General features: G+C 53.3%; 10 protein-coding genes across 10 annotated transcripts; 7 read left to right on the plus strand and 3 right to left on the minus strand.

Moving 5' to 3' along the window:
- Positions 1–878: 878 nt before the first annotated feature.
- PG994_007040 (uncharacterized protein) lies at positions 879–2,466 on the minus strand (the record flags this gene model as incomplete). Its single annotated transcript, XM_066858449.1, has 4 exons — positions 879–1,451; positions 1,494–1,742; positions 1,829–2,118; positions 2,385–2,466. The coding sequence occupies 4 exons, from the start codon at positions 2,464–2,466 to the stop codon at positions 879–881; spliced, it is 1,194 nt and encodes a 397-aa protein (XP_066715391.1).
- Positions 2,467–2,542: 76 nt separating this feature from the next.
- On the minus strand, positions 2,543–2,752 carry PG994_007041 (uncharacterized protein; the record flags this gene model as incomplete). The annotated part of the gene is made up of 1 exon (XM_066858450.1): positions 2,543–2,752. One exon carries the CDS (start codon positions 2,750–2,752, stop codon positions 2,543–2,545), a length of 210 nt encoding a protein of 69 aa, XP_066715392.1.
- Positions 2,753–3,361: 609 nt separating this feature from the next.
- Positions 3,362–4,492, minus strand: PG994_007042 (short chain dehydrogenase (AtsC); the record flags this gene model as incomplete). Its single annotated transcript, XM_066858451.1, has 5 exons — positions 3,362–3,549; positions 3,654–3,973; positions 4,054–4,160; positions 4,218–4,382; positions 4,451–4,492. 5 exons carry the CDS (start codon positions 4,490–4,492, stop codon positions 3,362–3,364), a joined length of 822 nt encoding a protein of 273 aa, XP_066715393.1.
- A 1,157-nt stretch (positions 4,493–5,649) lies between these two features.
- PG994_007043 (uncharacterized protein) lies at positions 5,650–5,892 on the plus strand (the record flags this gene model as incomplete). Its single annotated transcript, XM_066858452.1, has 1 exon — positions 5,650–5,892. One exon carries the CDS (start codon positions 5,650–5,652, stop codon positions 5,890–5,892), a length of 243 nt encoding a protein of 80 aa, XP_066715394.1.
- A 937-nt stretch (positions 5,893–6,829) lies between these two features.
- PG994_007044 (uncharacterized protein) lies at positions 6,830–7,540 on the plus strand (the record flags this gene model as incomplete). Its single annotated transcript, XM_066858453.1, has 1 exon — positions 6,830–7,540. The coding sequence occupies one exon, from the start codon at positions 6,830–6,832 to the stop codon at positions 7,538–7,540; it is 711 nt and encodes a 236-aa protein (XP_066715395.1).
- A 551-nt stretch (positions 7,541–8,091) lies between these two features.
- PG994_007045 (uncharacterized protein) lies at positions 8,092–9,930 on the plus strand (the record flags this gene model as incomplete). Its single annotated transcript, XM_066858454.1, has 3 exons — positions 8,092–8,969; positions 9,086–9,509; positions 9,895–9,930. 3 exons carry the CDS (start codon positions 8,092–8,094, stop codon positions 9,928–9,930), a joined length of 1,338 nt encoding a protein of 445 aa, XP_066715396.1.
- A 638-nt stretch (positions 9,931–10,568) lies between these two features.
- On the plus strand, positions 10,569–12,147 carry PG994_007046 (uncharacterized protein; the record flags this gene model as incomplete). Its single annotated transcript, XM_066858455.1, has 2 exons — positions 10,569–11,661; positions 12,128–12,147. 2 exons carry the CDS (start codon positions 10,569–10,571, stop codon positions 12,145–12,147), a joined length of 1,113 nt encoding a protein of 370 aa, XP_066715397.1.
- A 1,939-nt stretch (positions 12,148–14,086) lies between these two features.
- PG994_007047 (carbohydrate esterase family 3 protein) lies at positions 14,087–15,655 on the plus strand (the record flags this gene model as incomplete). The annotated part of the gene is made up of 3 exons (XM_066858456.1): positions 14,087–14,279; positions 14,394–14,465; positions 14,775–15,655. 3 exons carry the CDS (start codon positions 14,087–14,089, stop codon positions 15,653–15,655), a joined length of 1,146 nt encoding a protein of 381 aa, XP_066715398.1.
- Positions 15,656–16,761: 1,106 nt separating this feature from the next.
- PG994_007048 (uncharacterized protein) lies at positions 16,762–17,088 on the plus strand (the record flags this gene model as incomplete). The annotated part of the gene is made up of 1 exon (XM_066858457.1): positions 16,762–17,088. The coding sequence occupies one exon, from the start codon at positions 16,762–16,764 to the stop codon at positions 17,086–17,088; it is 327 nt and encodes a 108-aa protein (XP_066715399.1).
- Positions 17,089–18,737: 1,649 nt separating this feature from the next.
- Positions 18,738–21,675, plus strand: PG994_007049 (uncharacterized protein; the record flags this gene model as incomplete). Its single annotated transcript, XM_066858458.1, has 3 exons — positions 18,738–19,105; positions 19,268–20,731; positions 20,775–21,675. 3 exons carry the CDS (start codon positions 18,738–18,740, stop codon positions 21,673–21,675), a joined length of 2,733 nt encoding a protein of 910 aa, XP_066715400.1.
- Between the last annotated feature and the right edge of the window lie 221 nt (positions 21,676–21,896).

Raw genomic sequence — 21,896 nt, forward strand, 5'->3', positions numbered from 1 at the left:
TATAATTATATATTTAAAAAAAAGGGTAAGAGATAACCGCTAGTTATTATAAATAATAAGAAAAAAAGAACTAGTTAATAAGCTTTAAATCCTCGTCGTTATTATTAATTAAAGCGATTAGCTTAATAAGTTATTCTTTATATATTAAAAGAATAAATACATTAATTTTAATAACTCGATAAACCGAGATAAAAAATCTTTTTAACTCGTTAAGAATAATTAAATATATTATTAAATTATATCCGACGATAACGAGGCGCCTTATAATAAATATATACGATAATATAATAAACCGATCGAGCCTTTCGATTCGAATATATTAAATCTAATAGAATACTAGTATCGGTAACGTTCGAAATACCCTCGGCTTTTTTTATAATATTAAATTCCCTTATTATATAAGTTATATTAGTTAAATACAAGAGGTTACTCTTTATAATTAATCGTTTATTAATTATAGCCCGCTATTCTTTTAATATTACGATTATAGAGATCTTATTAACGCTTTAATTTTAATATAAAACTAGTATTATTTATAAGATCGATTTAATATTTTTAATAATTATAATAGAAATAATAAATAAAATAAATAACGAGGTAATATATATCGATATATAGTTATAATAATAAAGTTAAGAAGTAAAATAAATAACTTAATATTAAAAAATTTTTACTAAATAATACATGCCAGTTAACTAGTTAACCAACCATTAATCAACTAAACCACAGGCTCTTAAATAACCGAAAACATCAACCAACCGGCTAGTCATGACTAACCAATCAACCAATGCCAGTCGGTTAGTGTGGTTGGTACATTAACAGCCTTGGAACACACAGTCATATCCCACATAAGTTATACGAGTATATACACTACATGATTACACAAAGGTAGGCAGAACCACACACCTGCTCATAACGTCGCTAAGTTGGTCCCAGTACGTGAGATCACGGCCAAAAGCCAGATCCTTCTGCGTCCAGAGTGCCTCCAGCAAGCGCTTTACATAGTTGAACGCTCGGCAGGTGCCATGTTCCTCGGTCCGCTGGATCAGGCCAAGCACCGCTTCTCGCTCCCCGTCACTACGCGCCTCACAGCCGAGCATGAAGACGGGGAACTGCTGGTCGCAAAACGCCAAGCTGGACAAGATGGCGTATCCTTGGTCAACTTGCTGCAGCATCCTGGCTGCTTGGCCCAGTACATTCCGCGAGGCTCGGTTTAGGTAGATCAGCATGGCGAGTCGGTATAGCTCTAGTTTCGCCTCGGAATCGGCTTCAGAGTCGCAGCTGGGTGTGGCAGGGAGGCTTCGAATTTTCCAGTCTAGGATTTTCAGGTAGTTTTGATGCTCCTCCTTGTCTCTGCTCGGTTCCCCTGGTGGGACGGGAGCAATCGCTCCATCGCACATCTCCGAGAGCAGCTCGAGATACGCCAAACGCGATGCCGCTATTGGAGAGACCTAGGAAAAAATCAGTCAGTGAGTGAAATTCCACAGTAGGACCAGTCTTGCTTTACTCGCCTCTTCTCTATGGGGCGGCCTCATTGGAGAAAGTTGAACTCCGGCAAACTCTTTTCTGTGCCAGTGTTGCCGACTGAAGCGCGCCAGTACGTTGTAGTAGTATACCCAGTCCAGTAACATGATCAAGTCAGGGTGACCATAGATCGTATCAAGGCCGGTGACCCGGATAATGTCCTGTATACCGATGAGGTACGATAACCAGTGACCTGTGGTGCAGGATGAATATTGCATCTAGTGAGGCTCTGTCAGTGCCGCTCTCATTGCCGCTCGAGTAGATGTTTAATGTCAGGTCTGATAAAAGCTTGGTAACAACGGACCTCGTAGGAACACAGAAGCATGCCAGCAGCTACGTGTTGAACCGCTTCCGTGACGTCTATTTCACTTCCCGAGATAGCCGACAAGGCCTCGAGGGCGGCAATCTTATGTTCACTGCCCCGCATGTAATCGCTGTGCTGGTGTGCCGAAGAGAAGGCGAACAGGGACTGCTGCACGGCCAATCCAAAGGATGTGCCATCATTGTTCGCAAAAGCAATCCGCAACAAGATATGGCCTAGCTGGACAGGGTTTTGTCCAAAAGTGGAAAGGGACCGCGAAGCAACGGACTGGACTGCGGTCTATTGGTCAGCTCCGGGGATTATATATCTTTCTCTACCAGACCCCCTTCACAAGGGAAACGAAATAACGGCGGACAAAGGGGAAAGAAGGCGATAAACCCACAGTACTCAAAAAGATCTTGCTCGCCAGTCCCTAGTAACCGTGGATTGCAGGCCATTGGCACGTATAGGACGGGGTAAGTATCCGCTGCTGTTCTCCTGTGTCAGTACTGTACCCAAGTACCGGAGGTGAGGCGTAACGGCTTATTGACCGACTTACCAAGCGGCACCGAGCCAGTATAGCAGTAATGCACCGCCATATCCCCGGATGTCGCATTGACCATATGGGCACCACCCGACATGGATATCGATTGTACGTCTTTTCCATGCGTCGTTGCACTCGAGGCAGTCGTCTTGGCCACCACTGCGCGTCTCGTATCACCGGCTTTGGGCCATGACAGCTTGAGGCCGGATTTTCCTGTGCTCGTGGTCTTCTCTGCCGGGTCCGATTAGGTCCTCGTAGGCGAACTCGGGGCATGATTCGGCAAGGAGTCGAAGGCCGATGCTCAGCTCGCCTACTGCGCCATTCTTCTGCGTCCGAGTAGCACGACTCGACGGTACCGTAGTAGCGGGTCCCACGGGATTCATCTTGAGAATCGGACGTTCAGAGAATTATAGGGAGAAAGGTGAACGGTTGCTGTAATTGTACCTTCGCTCCTGCTTATTTCTAAGTCTCACTGCATGGCATGATAATAGTGGGTAATTATCTGTGCCTTAGAACGGCTGATTACAAATTCTCGCAGCCAGTTGTATCTTCTATAAATTCTCCGATTGGCTCAGAACCGAGGGTCCGGGTCAGCACTAGGAGTCATCTAAGCCTTGAAGTTGGACGATCTTGCGGTACCATGATCCAGTGCATCATCTCCCATCAAGTTGTGGAACATCCTCGACCTACTCTGGGCTCTGCGAGATGAAAGCTTATACAAGGTGTTTACTGACGTTTGGCTTGGATAACTTTCGGGTGCATATAATTATCACAACTCATCAAGGACTTACTGTTTTCTAAGTTGGATTCGCCATCATGTCAGCCCGATCATACCAGTTCATAGAATAGCATCCGTATTCACATAGGTTTCGAACGAGACCTGGTTATAGTAGTGTATATAATTACCAGTCATCTTGTACTTGAAAACTAAACTAGCATTCTGAGCTGTCTTGGGAGAACCCGACACGTCGTCCTTGGGGCGGGTCCACCTATTACAGCCACTGCTTGTTACCTTTGTGGGAGATAAAGTCTCCGGCGTTCTCTTCCACCGTGGCCTTCTCCCACACCGACCTCATGGCCCGGACGGACTCCTCAGGCGTAATCGGGCCAGTGAAGCGGGGGGCGTACTGGGCAAACTTCTGCACCATGCCCTGCATAGCCGCCACCTGATCTGGGGTCACTGCGAATATAGCAAAGTTTTCGGAGTCAGACAACTGGCCACACACATCGACCTCCATCCCAGGGAGAGAGAGAGGGAGGATGTCAAACGTAAAAGGAACTCACAATTTGCCTGATGGCCCACATCCACCATGCCCGGGCTCATGCTCAGGAACAGGACGCCCTCCTTCTTGTACTGGGCGTTGAATTTGGCCGTCGCCATGTTCATGGCGGCCTTGCTGATGGAGTAGAGGGGGCCCATGTCGACCTCGTACTGGTTGACCAGGTCCATGTCGGCCATCCCGCTGCTGATGACGACGACCTTCTTGGCCTGGCCCCGGAGGACGAGCGGCAGGAACAGGTTGTAGAGGTGGATGTTCGCGACGACGTTGACGTTCAACGCCTTTTTGAGGTCCTCCTCGAGCTCCTGCGGCTTGTTGGTGCCCCTGGAGTGGGTTTTGCCAGGTTAGTTTTGGACTTTTCTTGGTATATCTGTGTTGTTGAGTAAAGCGGCGAGGAGACTCACAAGACGCCGATGGAGTCGTAGCCATCGAACTGCGAAACGTATGCGGCGTTGGCAATGAGGTAGTCCAGGCTCCCGCCGGTAATCTTGGCAGCATCCTCCGCGGCTCTCTGGGACGTTGCAAATCAGTCGCATGCGTCGTTTTGTGGTGGTTTCTTCTTCCTCACCTTGAGGGCCTCGTAGTTGGTCATTTCGACCTCGAAGAGATGGATGTTGGAGCGGTCCTTGAGATCCGCATCTGCCGACATCTTCTTGAGAGTCGCGGCCTTGTCGCGAACTGTTCCGATGACGATGTCATTGGGATCGGAGGAGAGCTGCCGGAGGAACTCGTACTGGTGGATGTATTGGTCAGTCGTTCGACTCATCATAATCAGCGGTCGTGGCTGTGGGCAGAACTCACACCGAGGCCCCTGGACACACCGGTGATGACGTAAGAAGGCATGGTGAAAGATTGGGTTATTTGTGAAGGCTTGATGGGAAGAGAGCTGGTTGGTTTGATGGAAAAGAGATATTTACCTCCAAGCAGTATGCGAGGCGGTCTTTTATATCGCGATCTCACGCCCGTATGGAAGCCATGCCGTCTCCTGCTGATATATCAGCCGCTTTACAGGGATGTCTTTCAAAGTTGCCCAAAATCTTCTTGGGAGCTGCACCTGCATTAGCGTGCCTCTATCTAACCCAACCGCCTAACCTATAGGCAGCCATTGCCCCATGGTACTCCACTTGATTGACACCATTAGGCAGTCTTCCCAGCCCAGTCTTCCCAATTACTCAGAAACTGGCCTCGATCGTGTTCGAAGACGTTCCCCGCTACCTCACTCTAAAATATTGCAAGTGCGTATCATCACAAGAAATCTGGCATCTCGACATGCACTTTACGTAGAAAAGGTATTTGTCAGCCAGAGGTGGATCCTTGTTCTTGGCCCAATGCTTCTCGCCCGCTTGGGACAGATATGGCTCAGTTGTTCAAGGTGTGGGTGGCACAGCCATGGGCGCTCCGGCAGAACCTCCATGCAACTCGCACTATACTTGGTTCAACTTTGTATTAGTCCGATAGCTGAATCGCTTCTTTTGGCTGTATGATCAGCAACACTTAACCAGTATTATGTGGTGAGAGATAGCAGGAGGAACCAGAAGAGAGGCACGCGAACACCATACTAATTATATGCTATCCTGCCTAGGGCTTTCCTAGCAGGCTCGCGAATACATGGCTATAGTCTTGAACTGGGTTAGAGGGATGGGTGGGATGGGACCCAGGAGCTTTGGCTTCAGCAAAACATCACTAGCCGCAGATGTGTTCCAGTCCTCTGTCTATGATGCGATAGAAACGCCGTGAGAAAAGGTGGCGACTGCGAAGGTTACGGCGAAAAAGACTCCATATATCCCTAGTGATGTTAATAGCTCAAAATTTCCAAGAAGACAACGGCCGTCCAATGCTTGAAAGACAAACTCACGAAAGGGATTTCTTTGTAAGTATGTATAAACAAAGGATACTGAGTAGCGACAGGCGGAGTGCAATACCATGGCAGAAAGCACACAACTTCGGTTCTTGGGTTATAGGGGAGGTTGCGAGAGCAAGCAACTTTCAGCGGAGATGCCATGCATCGGAAAATCACTGGTGCCCTGAAAAATCTGTCAGGGGTGGTGGAGTTGGTGGCGATCAATATCGAAGCCAAAGTTACCGTGGACACGAAGGATTGCGTCGGCCCCGAAAGCATCGACCATCTCGCATGGCGCCGTCTCTGGACTCAGGCCATCCAGGACTACCGCATCTTGATGAGCGCCATGGCTCGCTCGCAGGTGCGTGTGCTGGAGTTCGGGGGACCTTCCGCACGCTCTTGAAATACAATATACCGACCGACCAAGGAATTCGCCAAGCACCTGAGACGGCTCGAGGCAGAGGGATTCGCCGGGGTATCTGAGCATCTCAAGTCGATTTCCTTAAACTTGGCTAGTGACCACAATAATTCTCAGGCGATCTAGTGAGGCCGACATCTTTTCCATGCAAGATGGTGATCCCACACCGGAGGAGATCCCGGACTCAGAAGTCAATGCCGGGGCTCAACTGGAAGCCGTCGAAAACTTCTCCGCAGCATGTTCCAACTAGTAAGTCTTGATTTGCCCTGGTTCCGACCTCGAGTGTTCTTCGCAGCAGAATCAGCACCCACTAGAACCCCCTTCAAACCACTTCTTCGCAGAGCCATGTACGAGGGAGGGTTTCCCAACCAGAAAAGTCTGCTTCTCCAGGGGCTGCCTCTTAGTAAGTCTAGCTTGCAGCGCTGCATATCCCACCACCCTCAACTATTTACACCCCCAGGGAATATCCTGTGCGGTATGGACTCACATTTTCGCAAGTTGACGATGGCAGTGGAAAGATATTATTGTACCAAGGTAAGGACAGGGTATTACGCACTATTGAACGGACGTACGAGCTAGGGATCCAAAATGAGGTACTTGCCTGGGGAGGCCATTGTGGTAAAGGGCAAAAGCACAGGGAGACGTTTGGACTTCTCGGGGCTTTTTCATATTCCTTCCATAGATATATGAGTCCAAGATCAGAATCGCGGACACTCCTCCCGTTCGTCCATCTAGTATGACGGGCTTGGTTAGTAATAAGTCACACGGCATAACTAAAACAAACCCTGGTGTGATTCGAGCTGAGCCAATCATCCGTCAAGCCACCTACACAACCCCGCCAACTTCACTTCTTGGCTCGGAGTGGTACACCGAACCAACCACCCGTTCTGGTACTTCGAATCTGCGAGAGAGAAAGAACACCATGAAAGACCCTCAACACCACCAATGCGGCTCCTCCTCTGCGACAGCCCATGTGGAACACTGCATCGTCCCCTGCCGCCGCTCTTTTGCCGAAGCCAAAGCCGCCCTGGAGGCCGCCGTGCCGCTACTGGACCGCACCTACCAGCGCCACCTCGATGCCGGAGACCTCGCCGCGGCGGGCGAGGCCCTCAGAATGCTACCCACGCTGAGCCGGTTCGGTGCGCGGCCTCGGGACTTCGGGCCCATCTTGCGGGCGGAGGCTGCTGCTGCCGCCATCATCACCGCCCCTCCTCTCCTCCGGGGTGGCGGCGATGGGAGTAGCAACAGTAATAGTAAGGTTACTACCACCACTGTCAAAGAGGCCGTGCAGTACGAGATAGGGGAACCCGCACAAGGCGGCGCGGATGGTGCGGCTCTGCGGAAAGACGGCGCTGTACGCCCCGATACGCGTAGTATTGCTGCAAGCGGGAGAGGGGGCTGTCTCATCAGCGCAGAAGCAGGAGAAAAGGGAAGAAGAGCATCATCAAAAGGGGAGAATTGTTGGTGCCAACCGGGTCTGGTTCGAGTACGACAGACCGAGCAGCACGATGGGCAAACGGGGATCAGGGAGGTGGATGAGATTTCCAGAGGCTTGGACGAGGCACTGCACGACATCCTGGCCAAGGCGGCCGGGCTCGGGTCGGGAGTTGAGCGTTCCGAACCGAAGATCTAAGAGCTTACTCACACGTCAGAGGAAGGGAGAAAGCAAATGTTGTTCCTAGGTGTTCTTCCGAACAGCTGCCCGCTAGTAGGCGCCGGGTTTCTCTTCCCGATCCGGTAACTATTGCGTCGGCACTACCCCGACCGGGTCCTAGGTAAACGTAAAGAACTCCGGTGTCCTTGCCGGAGTCTTTCTAGAACAGCAGGCTAGGCGAATTAGCTAGTATCGATTTCGTTAGGCGCCCCGGGGTCATGCGCCGGAAAACAGGCATGAGAACAAAACTAAGGAACCGGAGCTCCAGATAAACAGGCCATACCCCACGGGGCACTTCTCCACACTATCCAGAAGGTGGGGCCGCGGCAGTTGCTCACCGGTATTATCTCGTGACCAATGTTTGTTCAGACCGGTTCCCATGACGTGTAAACTTCTCAGGGAGATGGGTTGGGGCAAGCATCGAGGGTCGTAGCACTGTATAAAAGACGTGGATGCGCCAGCAGCAACGGAGTTCATGCTGTCATGGCCATGCCGCTCTATAGGCACTGCAGCGCGTGATTCCCCCCACCATGGCTACCCCAGCCCCTCTCTACCGGCTGGTTCTCCTCCTCATCTTCTGTTATTTCCTCGGCATATGCCTCGGCTCCACCTCCTCCCTCTACCCCGAGGACCGGCAATGCGCCACCGCCCGCTACGCCCACAAGCACCGCGTCTTCGTGGCGACCGACATCAGCAATGAGCCCGACGACCAGATGTCGCTGGTGCGCCTCCTGGCGTACGCCAACGAGCTGGATCTCCAAGGGCTCGCCGTCGTGACCTCGGTCTGGAAGAACGACTCGCTCGACACCGCCGCCGTCATGACGGTGCTCGACGCCTACGCCGACGTCACGGCCCTGCTGGACGCCCACGTGCCCGCGGGCGCGGCTTACCCCCGGGCCGAGGCCCTGCGCGCCCTCGTCCACGAGGGCCACCCCGTCTACGGCCTCGCCGCGCTGGAGCTTCCCCCAAGCGCCGCGGCCCTCGCGCTCATCGCCGCCGCGGACGCTGCCTCGGCTGCAGATCCGCTGTACGTATGCCTCTGGGGCGGCGCCGGCGTGCTGGCCGAGGCGCTGCATCACGTGTCACAAATCCGGTCATCGTCGCCCGACGACGTAGCGGCCTTTGTGCGCAAGCTGCGCGTCTACGCCATCTCGGACCAGGACGACGCGGGCGCATGGCTGCGCACGAACTACCCTTCGCTGTTCTACGTCGTCAGCCTGCACGGCTTCAGCGAGTACACGCAGGCGTCGTGGAACGGCATCTCGGGCGAGGCGTACCGGCACTTCGACCGGGGCGGGCCGGACACGTCGCTCGTGACCAACGACTGGCTGCAGCGGCACGTGCGCGTTGGCGTCCTCGGCGGGGCGCACTACCCCAATTTTACGTTTATTATGGAGGGCGACACGCCGTCCTCTTCTTCCCGCTCCTGCGCAACGGGCTCGGCGACCCGGAGCACCCGGAGTGGGGAGGCTGGGGTGGGCGCTTCTTGCGCGTCGACGCGTCGGGGCGGTACCCGCTCTACAGCGACGCGGCGGATGTGGCGGTTGGGGTCGATGGCGAGATCCACGTCAGCGCTTTCGCGGGGATCTGGCGGTGGCGGCAGGCGTATCAGCACGACTTCGCCGCGCGCATGCAGTGGACCACCGCCAACAACACCGCGCAGAACAAGAACAACAACCACGCGCCCGTCGTCGTGGTCAACGGCACCTGCGGGCCCGACCCCGTGAAGCTGTCCTACCGGTTCGGCGAGGGGGCCGTCATCGTTGTGGACGCGGCGTCGGGGAGTTGGGATCCCGACGGCGACGGGCTGGCGTTTGACTGGTTCCACTACCGCGAGGTGACGGCGCGGATGCAGGAGGGCGTCATTACCAAGGTAAGCGAGGACATTCGTATCGAGAAGCTCGACCCGACGGGAGGGGTTGTTTCGTTGGAACCCCTCAAGAACCAAGTAAGCTCAACCCGACCCCTTTATTTGCCACCCCCGTATGTCCATAATGAAAGACGACGGACTTGTACTGAGTCGAGACCAGACTATGCATATTATCCTTTCTGTTGTGGATGATAGGGATATAAGCTTGACGACCTACCGTCGCATAATCCTTACCCCTGAAATGTAAAACAGAGAGATAGTATACGAGGAATTAGATAATATATATAATCGGAGAGAGAGAGAGAGGTATTGTATTAGGTGATACCGTAGCTGACCTGCACTTGATCCGACCTCGTTCGTCGAGGCAGAAACAAGCCTGCTTTATCTTGGTGGTTTCCATGCCACATTACATGCAGTCAAATTTTGAGCCTCGAGTTCGCTATGGCTACGGTTGTCCTTCCAGATCGGAACGCCTTGGCACGACGAGCAGAGAGAGTAACGGCTCGACGACGCTCTACCGGGATAATACCGAGGCAATAAGACGTATGGTAGCCCCCTTTGCGTAATTACTGAGTAATTATATCATTATGGCCCCTTTTCATAACCATGCATGAAGCTTCTTTTAACAACCCCTCCCATTCCGTTGGCAGATCGACAAACAATCAGGGCCAGCGGAACCGCTATTATCCGTAACTACAAATGTAGATACGTACCAGGCCGCGGTTGCATGCAATAGCGAGCCAAGCAGCATTGCCCGCCCTGGAATTAGGCATTTCGTGCATATCTCGCTGTTGAGATAAACTGTACGAGTTACCACAATGGGTGCCGCAGTGGGCAGTTTTGGTAGAGGGGTAGCTGATTCGATTTGACGTCAGATATATTCACGAATGGTCATGGGTGGTATTGCGCCATAAGTAGCAACGTGTTCTTTGGTCGACATGGTTTTGAGAGGGTGAAAGCCTTGAAGGTGACGACTTGCATCAAGCTGACAGACAGTATGAGTACCTAGTCAAGGGCGTAAAGTGGATACAAAGCGTGATACTACATACATAGCTTTAGAGGGTAGACTGAGCCATGTAATAGTATTTGAAAATTGCACAGAAGCTCACCTTATATTTCATTTAAAGGCAACATAACATGTCCGTAGAACTTTGTGTCCCGAATCCCCGGGCTGTAGTTTCAAGTCTTGGCGGGGGCAGCGCCGAGGAGGCTCCTCAAGTCGACATCTCGATCGAAACCAAGAGCGAGGAGCGCCATGTCGATATCATCGATATACGCAACGGCCGGCAGCCGCTCGACCTGGCACCGGCCATACGCGCCGGCCTGCAGCACCGCAACGAGCACGGCCACCGGACCCTGCCCTCGCTGCTCTTGTGGAATGAACAGGGCCTCAAGCTCTTCGAGGAGGTCACGTGCGCCCCCGCGTACTACCTGACCGACACCGAGATCGCCCTGCTCGCGGCGCACAGCCACGAGCTGGCGCGGCAGATCGAGCCCGGCAGCGGCAGCCTGCGCAAAACCCGCCTCCTGCTGCAGGCCGTCGAGGCGCTGGGCAAGCGGGTGGACTACTACGCCCTGGACCTGGGCCAGCTCTTCTGCGACGACGCTGGCGGTGGCCGCCACTGCTTCGAGCACGTGCGGTGTCACGGCTTGCACGGGACCTACGACGACGGGCAGGTCTGGATCGCACGGCCCGAGAACGCAGACAGACCCCGATGCATCCTCTCGCTGGGCTCGACGCTCGGCAGCCTCGCCCCGTCCGAGGCGGCCGCGTTCCTGAAGACCTGGGCCGAGATTCTCAAGGCTGGGTCCGGCTCTCGGGTCATTATCGGACTGGACGGGTGCAAGGACGCCGCAAAGGTCTTTGCGGCGTACAACGACCCGGGCGGCGCGAACAGGCGGTTCATCTTCAACGCCCTGGACAGCGCGAACGCGCACCTAGGCTACGAGGCCTTCCGGGGGCGCGAGTGGACCAAGAGGGGGGAGTGGGACGCCGAGGCGAAGCGGCACGTGCAGTACCTTGTGGCCTTGAGGGAGGTGGATGTCCCATTCTTGGACGACGAGCAGCAGCAGCAGCAGCAGCAACAAGTCGTCCCTGTCACGGTGAAGGCAGGCGAGAAGGTGGAGGTGGGAAGCAGCTACAAGTTCGACGACGAGGCTAAAGAACGGCTGTGGAAGGAGAGTGGGTTGAGGGTTGCGAGGCAGTTCGTGAGCGAGGATAGATCTTATGGTGTGTGTCCCATTCTTTCCCCGGGTTACTACTGCGGATGAAACCCTCCCTACAATAGCATCCCTGAAAGTTTGTTAATTGATGGATACCGTTTCGGACTTCAGATAAAGTATCGACAGGCCATATTTTAGTAGGGAGTAAGTACATCGACGGCCTATTTGAAACATAAAAAACAGAGAGGAATACTACCGTAAAAGATATGGCAACTGTATAGGTTTCAGTACGATAGAGGTATTACGGACGCATGAAATACCTGTACAAGGGCTCTCACACAAGGGTATGAATTTAACAAACTTTCAGGGGGCGGGTGTACTCGGAAAACTTTATTAACACGCAATACTAGGTCTGTATCTACTATTCCCATGACCGCGTGGCCTCACAGGGGCAGTGGGTGGCCCGGGAGGTGGACTCGAATACTTCCAGGGCCTGTGATACCATATTTGTTGCTGGACAGTTTCTTGTCGAGCCCCTGATGGCGATGTGTAGGAAGACGGGATTTTTGGCAAACGAAGTTACCACGATCTATCAAGCATCCTTGTTAGTACATAAGATGGTGGTTGCGGGGAGTGGAGGGCCACGCGGCACGCCGTCGCATTGGCTGGACACTCCTCCAGCGAGTGGTTGAACCAATCATCCGCCTGCTTGCCTGCTAACAACATGAGCGACAAGAAAAGATGGAGCAGATAGAGAGTCTGGGGGATTCCGTACGAATGAAATCTCCAGACTCCAACAGTCGTCTACTTAGACGCGCAAGCCTCGTTTCTTTCTCCCGGGTTGGGGCGTTGCCGAAACATTAAGCATGAGGGCAGGGGAATTGATAAGGCCAGAAACAAACAACCCAACCCCCTCTCGCTGCATCGGTTCGTCGCAGAGTCTGGAATCCTGACTCGGCGGTGGTGCGTAACGTCCGTCGATCATCCAGCTTCCCGATGTTTGGGAAGCCCAATTAATCGTATGAAGATGGACCGAGTCGCGGTCTTGGCGAATTTGGGCGGTGGTGCTTTTAAATAAGTAGCGACGAGTCAGAAAAGCCGGCCGCGCTGGTGGTGGACTTGGCGCGCTAGGCGCCGGGGCGCCGATCCTGGACCGTTCTTCAGGGGCTTGGGGAGAAGAGAGATCCACGAACGGCGATAGGGGAGAAATGCAATAGATAGGCAATAGGCTCATGGAGCCTCCTGGTGCCTGGGTCAGATGCCGATCATGATCATGGGTGTTTCACCGATGAACAATGGGCTGTTCCAGAAGCAATTATGTACAATCATAAGCCAATTGGAACACGTATTACGCTGTTCCCGCCGCCAATCTCAATTCATTGAGCCCCATGTTCATCGTACGGGTAAAATCAAGTACAGCGTTCTGTCAGGGCCCGTTCGTTGTAATTGCGTTTGTTACAATTTACCGGGGGTAGGGCTGATTGCTAGCAGGCGCAGAAGCGCAAGTTTTTCAGCAGTTCAAATAAGGTCGGCTGGTAGGCTAGAAGAGGGGGCGCTAGGAATTAAGAAATAGGCTAGGATAGGCAGGACCATCGTGGGTGGGTTCCTGCTTACAGTAGTAATACCTAGCAGCAGTGCGGTGACGACACCACTTCTACATAACTGCCAACATCCAACCAATTGGTAATTTGGTTGGCTGGTCCTTCTTTCTTCCCCATCTGGTATTGCTTCCAAGTCCAGTAGGTGCTAACAGCGAGTGGTTGCCTTCATGCTCTGAATCAGGCTGGAGGCTTTTCCATGAGGCTTCTGCTGCCGAGAATCTCGAAATGGCAGCCGGATAGACTTCCCGTAATTAGTGCGCTCCGTCTCCACTGTTCTTTCGCAGTAAGTGTCATCTGACCATGCAATCTCAAGTTGGGCCTTCCTTTTGTTTATTACCATGATTGCCAACGGGCCAAGTACTGTCGATGCCCTTTTAACGGACGGGTCAGCAATTGCCAAGCCGTTGCCAAGCCGTCGCCAAGCCGTTAGCCCACGCAGTCACCACCAGAATACCGGTTAGCACGGCTAACGGGCCTTCAAACAACGGGGGGGGGGGGGCTAAAGGGAACAGCTCTGGTGTTTGCATGTAGCCATTCGACGCTATTACGCGGCATCAGCGATTCATCGGCGGGCTTGGAAACTTGGGGGACAGAATCCGCGACAGGGGAAAGTGGCGGTGGTCATCTGCCATCAACCAAATTCATGCCAAGACGCCAGTGGTGAGTGGCATCGAGCAATAGCGCTGCCTGCACATTGTCAGTTATTGCCTGCCGTCATCCCCCCCGTCTCCCCCGTCATCCCGTGGGACCATTCATCCATCCAGCGCTCGCCCCATGTTGTCGGTTCTCGTTAGTAGCCAGGGTAGTAAGAAAAGGCTCCTCCTTAACTCGGTGCCGCTATTTTCTTTGAGACACTGGCTGGGGGGAAAAAGGACCTGAATTGATAAAAAGATGGCCGCCGCTCCGCACAGCGTCGAGAGCACCACCACTACTACGTCCGTCACTACTACCCAAGTCGATGACAAGAAGAACAAGCCAAAGCGCGACTGCAGAACCATGTGGAGCGCTCGCGTCGCTTTCCTCCGGACCAAGAGGGCCATTGCTGGCATTACCATCTTCGTCGTCATCGCCATCATCCTGATCTGTAAGTCCAGTCGCAAATATCGAAAAACCCCGAAAACCTTCCATCTCCATTCGGCACATGTCCAATATGTTATCGAAACCCTAAACTAATCCATCGGCTCGGTGCCTGGTCTAGCTCTCGGCGGTACACATGTTCTCGATGGCTACACACGAGGATCAATACCTGAAGAAGGTTCTTCGAAGACCTGTAAGTCCCACTACTACTGCTTCCCCAAAGTCCCGTCGCAATGCTGTTGCCATCGTTGCCGTGTTCCTCGTCCCGAGCGTCGCCGCAATCCACCACGCTGCCAAATGCCCTGAACAGCAACTGGGTAGCCCGCCCTTCGAGCGGCGCAGCAACGAACGATCCCGATCCTCGAGAGGGTGCCGGGTGTGGCCAATGATTACAACGCGGAGGCGGCGCCGCGGCGCAGCGCTATAATGGGATACCCTTGCTTGACTCACTTTTCAAAGCCGGGGGGAATCTTTGAGCTAATGCGAATCCTACCTTTATCAGTGCCGCAATCGAATGCCCGAAGACAATTCCCCGGAAGTATAAAAAATGGCACCGCGCTGCGCATCATGGCCCTAGGCGCCTCGACGGTCAAGGGCCAGAACTCGCCCGGCGACAACGGGTTCCGCAAGCAGCTGCGCGACGAGCTGGTGGAGCTCGGCGTGCCGGTGAACATGGTCGGGTCCGTCAAGGCCGGCAACATGCCTGACAACGAGTGCGAGGCGCAGGGCGGCGCGCGCGTGTCCGAGGTCTTCAAGCGCGCGAAGCGGGTCGTGCCCGAAATGCAGCCCAACGTCTTCCTCATCAACGCGGGCGTCAACAACGCGCTGCAGCTGTACGAGCTCGAGACGGCCGGGCGCGACATGGAGGACATGGTCAACTACCTGCTGGAAACGTCGCCACGGTCGTTCGTGGTCATCAGCACGCTGCTGACCAACACGCTCGAGAACTGCGAGCAGTACATGCTGCAGGTCAACCAGCAGCTCTGGGACGTCTTCGCCAAGCTCGAGCGCGAGGGGAAATGGGTGCTCATGGCCGACATGCACCCCTCAGGCAAGGACCCGGACGCGATCCTGCCGTCGGACATCACGCCCGACGGCACGCACCCGACGGCCGAGGCCTACAACAAGATGGGCCACATCTTCGTCAAGGCCATCCAGCGCGCCGACAAGCTCGGGTACATCCAGGAGCCCGCGCCCAACGGCATCCCCGCCGACGGCGAGGCCGAGGCGCTGGCGGCGCAGAACACGGCGCAGCCCCTCGCGAAGCGGTTCGCGGCCGCGTCGGACAACGTGGTCAGGTTCTTGACGGCCGAGGAGGGCCGGAACCGGTTCATGCTACAGCGCCGGGCGTGGTGCGGGGTGCCGGATAAGCCGAATGAGTGAGTGATTAACGAATTGATTGAACGGGGCGACACATTTAGCGAGCGAGAATAAGATTACATTTTGATCTTTCTTCATTTTTGGGGCTTTGTTCGAAGGGTACGCATAATGCATGGATGGGTGTGGGTGGAATCCTAAAAGATAACACACCCGGGCGTTTTACGGGCATCTGGAGGTTTGAGTTGGTTTTTATCTGGGGGGAGAGCATACCAGTTCATTCTGACTGGGAGCGAGCGAGCATTCATGTCTTCTTTGCTCGAGGTTTCAGCTGCGCATCGAAGCTTTTGAGCGCGCGCATACCCGGCAAATCTGAGGTCTTTAGACAGAGATTACGAGCCATGTACTACTATTATTACATAGACGCCAGCAACTAATCGGGCGTCGAGCTATTCTAATCACTGCTCATGAGCAAATATTCATCTTCATCTTCTTGGAACTTGCGTGTACCGCTCCAATCGATGTATGAAGTAAGTAGCATCGTGGTTGTCGTTCAGGATACGACTCCGCCTCCTCGGGTGATGAGGTAACCTGATGAACCTTTCGACACGTGGAACGACGTGATCAACGTTGAACCTATCGAATCTATTCCATGCCACAAGCCTTTTTCTTCATCCTAATTTTGCCTGTCAGTACTCCGTAATTATCTTCCTTTTTGTTGAATTGAGGAGTGCGTAATCCACCAGCTTGCAGATCGTCCATCAATCACATGTGTTACGTTACGTACCTCGCAGTTTGACAGCCACTCCAATGAGGATGATGACGTCACTGCATTTCATCCAAACCCAGCAGAGCCGAGTCTGGTCTAGACCGCCGTCGTCACTCCCAACGTGGACGAACGCCTGCAAACTCACACACGACAACCTGCCAGTGTAAGTTACCTGGCATTAGGGGTCGTCATCATACATAAGGTTACTTGACAACTACCGACACCCGACCCCCAGATTCGCTAGCTGTTCTGCCAAGACTTCTTTCTCTACTACATCTTCGAATCATCAGTCCATCTATCTACATACTTACTCTTGAATCAGAAACCAGGAGCGCTCACACAGCCGTATCATCCCAGTTACTGCCACTGCTCTCAATCTGTCGAGACGAAAAACAACAACACCATGTCATCGTCGTCACCGGACCAACCCGCCACTTCGGAGGCGGCCGCACCCAAGGCGGACAGTGGCATCGCCTCCAACGAACAGGCACCTCTCGACCAGGCCAAGGACAAGGCCGCCGAGGTTAGCGGCGGCGCCGCCCACCACGACGCGAGCGAGTCCACCGGTCCGACGCTGCCGCTCAAGTCCCACTTTAAGGGCATGCCGAAGGACTGGGAGAAGAACCGAAGTAAGACATTCCGCTATCCACTTGATACTCTTTTTTTCAAGTCTCTTCGTCGTCTCCAATCCACCACCAGATTGCTAATTCTTTTTTTGTCGCTGGGATAACAGAGAAGGATACTTGATTCTTATGACGGACCGATTGGCACGCCCGCCCGCCCAGCCGCCGCTCACTCTTTCGGGGTTAACGGGAAATTTCACGGGATGGAGAAGAATTGGGCCCGTGCTCATTAGCAGTGGGGCGACGGACCAGCATAACAAGATTGGCGATTGGCAAATTTCACATATTGTATGACGATGGAGGAGAAAGGAAAATACAGGGCATGAGACTCATGGCAATATAGCTCCGTTCCCAACTTGTCTTATCATTGTTGTTGCAATTCTGGTGTACCAAGACATTCGATTTGCCATGCGTACTGCGATTCACGTGTTACCCCTGCCAAGCAGACCGATGATTGACATTCATTGAGTGTGTTCTCCAGTTCCGTTCAATACTCAAGCTTTGCACCTGCCAGAAACCACTCAAGAAGTCCTGCGTATGTCCACGCTGCGAGCCAAATCTCTCCAACGACTTCGGTAGCGACCTCCTGCACGCTGGGCGACCCCATAAGAAGCTCGGTGCCGTTTTCTCTCTATACACACTGAGCTTGCCCGTATCATGGAGCTGTGCCGCTCAAATGCACCAGTCTCGTGACGCACACGGCGGTGGCGGACCGTATACTCGATCCCGATCACGGGAAGTTCCCGCGGGTTAGCAGGGACTGGAGCTTCAGTTCAGGCGCATAGCGATGGTCACGGCGGGCCCGGCTGTTATGATTGCTTAGGTACTGGACTTACTGGAATCCCCCCTTGACACCAGGTAACAGTACCCGCAATCAGCTGGAGGCGATTGCACATTCAGTGGCTCAAGGAATGACGTCTGTCAATACTGTTACTCGGACGTTCAAGTGACAAACCATGTGGCGACACCGCTCAGCCCTTCAGGAAGAGGAGAGTGAACTATGTCTGGTATTGCCACTTTCTGGATCACACTTGTTACTGACTGGTTGGTAAAGAGAAAGTGTGTGCGAAAAGGAGAGGCGCTGGTGGCGGCGGAGTTACAGAGCACAGCGATGTAGTGTGACTGACATGTGTCCTGATAAACCCAGATAGGGATGATCAACCGTTACTTTAGGTAGGCTGTGCCGTGCATAGTTGCTTTTCCTTTTGCTTCCACCCCCTTTCCGACTTCGATTTGATGCCAAATTAATCCAGCAAGCATTCAGGCTAACAAATGATTCGCTCGTCAAGACCACACCACCATCCAGTTTACACAGCCCTGCCCGATCCCGTAGATTGTCGTGGCGTAGCCGATGCAGAATGTATGTCACGTTAGCTACCTATCTAGGCAGACAATAGCTGGAAAACCCGCAAGGCTCGCTCAATCTTACTTCCCCCGTAAGAGCATGTGGTGATAATGGACGGCGAGGCGTAGGCCACACAACGTGTGATGCCTAGGCAGGAATGCTTGCGGTAGCATTGAGCAAATTAATTCGATGAGTTGGGGGAAGCTCACGGCCAATGGATTTCTGCTTCGCGGCATATGCCCTCCTACACACTGCCCCCGCTTTGTCAGCATGGGGGCGGCCCTCGCATCTCTCCTTCAGAACAGCTTGCAATGAGGAGCCCAAAATGTCCTCAGGTTGTTCCCATCCAGTGATTGATCTCGAAACGAACCGCACTCTTCCATAATATAGCTCCAGCCATTACAAGACAAGATGGATCCGCTGACCGCGCTCGCCACCGTCGCCGCCGTGGTGCAGTTCGCGGACATTGGCGGGCGCCTGCTGATGAAGTCTTGGCGCAAATACAGAGAGCGCCAGGAGCAGGAGGAATCCAATGATGACGGAAGCCAATGGGCCAATGAGGCGGAATTGGAGGATGCGTTGAAGGAGCTATCCCTCATCACCCGGACTATCAGGGGCTCGACTGATCACGTCGTCTCCCACGCCACGAACAGAACAGCAGAAACACGGCTGCTACAACTCTGCAGAGAATGCGAACGCATTGCAGAATACTTCCAGGAGGCTCTGAAGGCCGCCAAGAAGCGCCGATCCAGGAAAGTACACGAAAGGGCCATGGCAGGGTCGCAACCGATCTGGCGGGACTATGGAGCCAACCTGAGATTCGGAATAAGCAGCATAGACTCTCTACCCTGCAACAAAGCATCACGAGTACTATTATATTATGCATATGGTAATTGGGCTCCAATCTTTAGTTCTTGATTCGAAACTAAACTGCGATACAGGGAAGATTCTAGGCAAACGAAGAAGTGGGAGGGCGGTTTCAACATGAAGTTGAATGAAATATTATTGCTACTGAAGCGTATCGAAGATTCAGCCACTGAAGGTTCCATGCCTGGTGTTGAGTCGCATAATCTGGACTGGTTGTTGAATCTGGGACAGGGGGGCCGTACTGACTTCGGAGCTGGACGTCTCCAGAACGCACCAGAGCAAGTTAAAAGCCACATGCTCAGGGGAAGTCCTCGTCTGAACCTTCCCGATGGCCCGCAGAGTACACCATTCGGAAATCAACCAAGGCCGACTGAAGACCTCGTCCATATCGTTTCGCATCTCGTTGCATCGGACAATACCAAGATTTGGGACCGGTTCAAGGGAACGCTCGACACGGACCGACAGGATGTTGGACACGTACACAAACCGCTCGCCAGTCGCACTAGGCCGAGGGACTGGCAGCTGAAGCCTACGGTGGTCCCTAGGACTGAAGCCAACGTGATTTTGACACCTCTCGAACCGGAGGATTGCATCGAAGCGATGACGGATGGACTTCGCTTCGAGACACTGCATGCAAGGCAAGAGGCCATCCCACAGAACTTCCAATCTACCTATCACTGGATCTTCGACCGTCAGCCCAAGCGTGCCCTCGAAGGTCCGTTGTGGCAGAGCTTTCCGAATTGGCTCGAAGGGGCCTCTGAGTCGGTGTATTGGGTCACGGGAAAGCCTGGCTCTGGCAAATCCACGATGATGAAATATATTGCAGGAAGTCGGGCAACAACACAGTACCTGCAAAAGTGGTCCAGACCGCTCCCGGTCCTTGTAGTCAGCTACTACGCCTGGATCGCCGGTCACAGTCTACAGAAATCGTGGGACGGGCTGAAAAGAACCATGCTGCATCAAGCGCTTAATAGGATGCCCGAACTCATTACAGTGGTTAGCCCAGGACGTTGGGCCTTGGCACAAGCACACCCAGAGAAACAGGAATTTCCTCACTGGCAAGACTGGGAGGTGGAAGAGTGTTTCAATACTCTGCTCAGGAAGTGTGGGCGAACCGTCAAACTCGCATTATTCATCGACGGCCTCGACGAGTTTGACCTAGTGCCAACCGAAGTTGTGAGGTTAATCAATAACCTTGCTTCCATCTCAACGGACTTTCTCAAGATCTGCGTGGCTAGCCGGCCGTGGACGGAGTTCGATGATGCATTCAGGAGCGAGCCCATGGTACAAATGCACCTTCTCACAAATGACGATACAAGGCTCTTTGTTGCAGGCCAGCTGAATAGAAACCAAGGGTTCAAAGAAGTCCTAAGCCTTTATCCCAAGCAGGTCGAAGAACTCAAGGAAGAGATTGTTGTTAAAGCCCAAGGCGTCTTTTTGTGGGTTGCCGTCGTGGTCCAGTCGCTCTTGATATCCTTCTCCGAAGGTGAGGGCCTCTCCGATCTCCAGGATACGTTGAGGGCTCTGCCTAGCGACATGTCCAACCTATGGGGACACTATTTGGGCAAGGCTTCAGTCCAGGAATCGTCGCGACGCGTCTTGGATGATCCAGGTAGTAGCGGCAGCTGCTGGCCCGCTTGAAGATCTCACTTTGTGGCTCGCCGAAGAGTCAAGGACGACGCGTATCAACGTCGAGCAGTTGCCCAACAACGTCAAATTACATGCACACGTCTCGCTCAAACGCCGGTTAGCGACCAGAACTCGCGGGATCCTGGAGTTGACGAGCGGGTGTGTCGACTTTTCCCACCGGACTGCGAGAGACTGGGCTCACCAGAGCGAGGTCTGGGATACAATCTGCTCGTCCTACGGAAGGGGCTTGAACCCCCATCTCGTTCTCTTCGAGGCTAACACATTAGTATTGTCAATTCCTAGCAGAGCGACTGAGTACACGCTGCAAACATTACGGATAGCAATCACGAATACTCTGTGGTACGCTTCTGAGTCTTCCGAATGCAAGGCGGATAGCGAGCGATTGGTCGAAGTGATGGACTTCTTTGACAAGAGTGTCCAAAACACCTACGAAAGAGCCCAGACGGCCTGGCCTCTGCCAAACAAGGTCATACCAGGGAAACAACACTGGTCTAGTAAACAGAATGCTTTTTTGGCCAGTTCGACAGTGCACAATACTTTCTTGGACGTGGCAGCGCAGTTCTCTATATTGCCTTACATCCAAATCAAGACCACCGGGTTCGGTCTGGATATCCCACACTTGCAGACCCCCAAGAACGGGTTCAGCTTGCTAGATCCCGCAATGTTTGGATACGAATTTTTCATTGCCTGTGACCCCAGAACCATCCACGAGATGACCTCAAAAGAGCGCAGGCTCTCGACAGTGAAGTTCCTCCTCGAGGCAGGTTCAAAACCTGGCAAAGACTCCAAGGCTACCTTGATAGACGCGAGGAGGGAAATGCATGTTAACTAAGTTTGGGTTGATGTGCCGCCACGATGAATATTATGACGAGGTAACTGCAATGGTCAAGTCGAGGAAGGTTGCTCGTGCGAGAGCTAGCCTGGGTCGGGTCTTTACCATTTTCAGATCTCCTTGATCATCTTTGTATCTATATTAAGGATTAGATACGTGTCTAATATTGGCCATTAGAACAAAGAGGGTACGATACTTGAGTCAACGAAGAATGACTTGAA

Source organism: Apiospora phragmitis (assembly GCF_038363925.1).
Source record: "Apiospora phragmitis strain CBS 135458 chromosome Unknown utg000007l:1.0-2108841.0:1.0-2111359.0, whole genome shotgun sequence".
Taxonomy (NCBI): domain Eukaryota; kingdom Fungi; phylum Ascomycota; class Sordariomycetes; order Amphisphaeriales; family Apiosporaceae; genus Apiospora; species Apiospora phragmitis.